The 2,287-nt window shown below is 37.0% G+C and overlaps 1 protein-coding gene across 1 annotated transcript; it reads right to left on the reverse strand.

Annotated features, from left to right (window-relative positions):
- Positions 1 to 1,232: 1,232 nt before the first annotated feature.
- On the reverse strand, positions 1,233 to 2,153 carry LOC105563124 (52 kDa repressor of the inhibitor of the protein kinase-like; the record flags this gene model as incomplete). Its single annotated transcript, XM_012014451.1, has 1 exon — positions 1,233 to 2,153. A coding segment is annotated over exon 1 (921 nt), but the record flags the coding sequence as incomplete, so codon positions are not given.
- Between the last annotated feature and the right edge of the window lie 134 nt (positions 2,154 to 2,287).

Below are 2,287 nucleotides of genomic sequence, written 5' to 3' on the forward strand. Positions count from 1 at the left end.
TTTTGAGAATAATAATGTAGACTCAGAACTCGGAGGATCGCGGAACTGTACTGTAAGAGTCGAGAGCTGCCAAAGAGGCTGAGGCAGCAGGCTCTGGGTTTATATAGGATTTTTCGGGGGTGGATCTTGGTTATGGGACGTGGAAGGAGATTTTGGATATTGGGTTCTTTATTGGTGGACTATTGGGAGGGGTCAAGGAGTTGTCTTCCTTATTGCCAACCCGACCATTAAGTCGTTGTCGCCCTTAGATATTTATTTATGGGCATCATTTCCTTCAGCGACTTTCGAAAAATCCCGAGTTTCACTTTTGGGTCAAGTTTTGGTCAACATGAATCCCCTTTTAGTGTCTCGGATCGTAATATTTTAGAAATCTGAATTTTGAAATTGCCGTCTGAAAGGGCCTGATCCCATCTGTTTGCTGTTTCTCCCCTTTTTATTATTTCGACGGCTATCGACCAGCAACAATTAGGGCACTTCACGTTTCGAGTTTCGAAAAGTGAAACTCTGGCAATAAATTTTTAGTGGGGAGGGGACTCATGTGTTGGCTAGTCGACATCCGCTGATTTCTAAAATTGTCGTTTCAAAGGGAAGAAAAACATGTTTCTTACGGTTTGTTGAAAGAGAGAAATCGTGGAGTCCACAGGACGTAACAATACATATACTTTACTGCAAGGGTCCTTGCACAATACTAGGCGATAGCGATAGCGAGAAAATTTCCGTTGGGTAGGAATTCTGTGTCTATTGCCTTATAATCATTTATAGCGTTCAGATTTTTCGCTTAGACGCGCATTTGAACACTATAATTCGTTGGCTACAAGGCAATTATAGGTACAGATTTTCAACCCGTCGAAAATTTTGTCGCTATTGCTATTACCTAGCATTGTACGAGTAGCTTAACATAATTCACATTATAATAGCGCAATTACAAATTTTATTTTTTATTAATATATTTTTATTTTTATAATTATTTTCTCAACTTGTGGCATTTGTATACATGTCACACACACACAAGGCCGTAGCCAGAAAAAAAATTCGGGGGGGTTCTAGTGGGATCAACTCGGCGAACTAAGGAGTATTATTAATTATTAGAAAATTATTAATTAATAATATATAAGTTTTGAATGATTTATTAAATGAAAAAATTATAGTAGACAATTATAGTAGACAATTATAGTTAATTATAAAATAAAATTTAACCGTCTAGCTTCTTTCGCGGCGAATAAATTTATTACGTCTTCTGTGTTAATATCAATTCTACGATGTATTGACATTAACGCCAATCCGGTTAGCCTTTCTTGGCCCATGGAATTTCTTAAATACGTTTTTAGACGTTTCAACGAAGAAAACGTCCTTTCCGGGGTACTTGTCGACACAGGTAATGTCGATAAAATTTTCAACAGCTTGTGAATGTTTGGAAACAGGTCTTGGTTGCATTCTCCGAGAGCCTCGATAGCACACGTCGGCCGATCTACGTCTGATTTTTTCAGCCACTTTGTCCTCCACAAATCAAATTCCGCTTGTAGAGAGTCACACTCCAAAAATCTTTCATAAAGTTTGAAATTGTCAACTTGAAACACACTCTCATTTTTGCAACACACGGATGGTATCAAAATATAGAGGGATGATAATGTCGATTTGTGATTTTCGAATCTGGAGCGAAGCTGATCGATGAAGTCATCCAAGAGTGGTATCATGATACTAATTCTAAAATATGTTTCTGGATCTTGTGTATTATAATTTCCTCTATGCTGTTGTCGTAATGCTATTCGTGGAATTTTTATTTCTTCATTTACAGTTTCGAGTAAATCGAGTGCGGTTTTGAATATCGTTGCAAATTTTGAACTGACATTTTCGCGAATATCTTGAACAGTCTTTATTATAATGTCGACATGTTGTAATGCAGCTACTAAGTCACATTCGGGAGATTGTAGGATTTTACAAAGTGACAATGTGTATGAAAATGGCATGCCTAAGCAACACAAGCTTATGATAAAGTCGCTGGCAATAATCGATCGCAGAAAAGAAGTCGCTTTTGATGAAGTTTCAGAATCCGCATCCATGCTCAAATCTTCCAACGTATCAACAATCGCTTTGAAAATTTCTTTAAATCTTATTAATCCATCATGGTTTTCAACCCAACGAGTCTCGCACATTGCCGTAAGGGTTTGCCATTTGGTTTTAGAATAGTTTTTCATTATATTTTTTTAAACAAGTGGTACGCTTTGCTGAGTACTTTAGAAAGTTTCCAATCGATTTTATAATGCCAATAGTATTTCGAATAGACTGT

The sequence above is a fragment of the Vollenhovia emeryi genome, unplaced genomic scaffold, assembly GCF_000949405.1.
Source record: "Vollenhovia emeryi isolate VEMERY1.0 unplaced genomic scaffold, V.emery_V1.0 DF944536.1, whole genome shotgun sequence".
NCBI lineage: Eukaryota > Metazoa > Arthropoda > Insecta > Hymenoptera > Formicidae > Vollenhovia > Vollenhovia emeryi.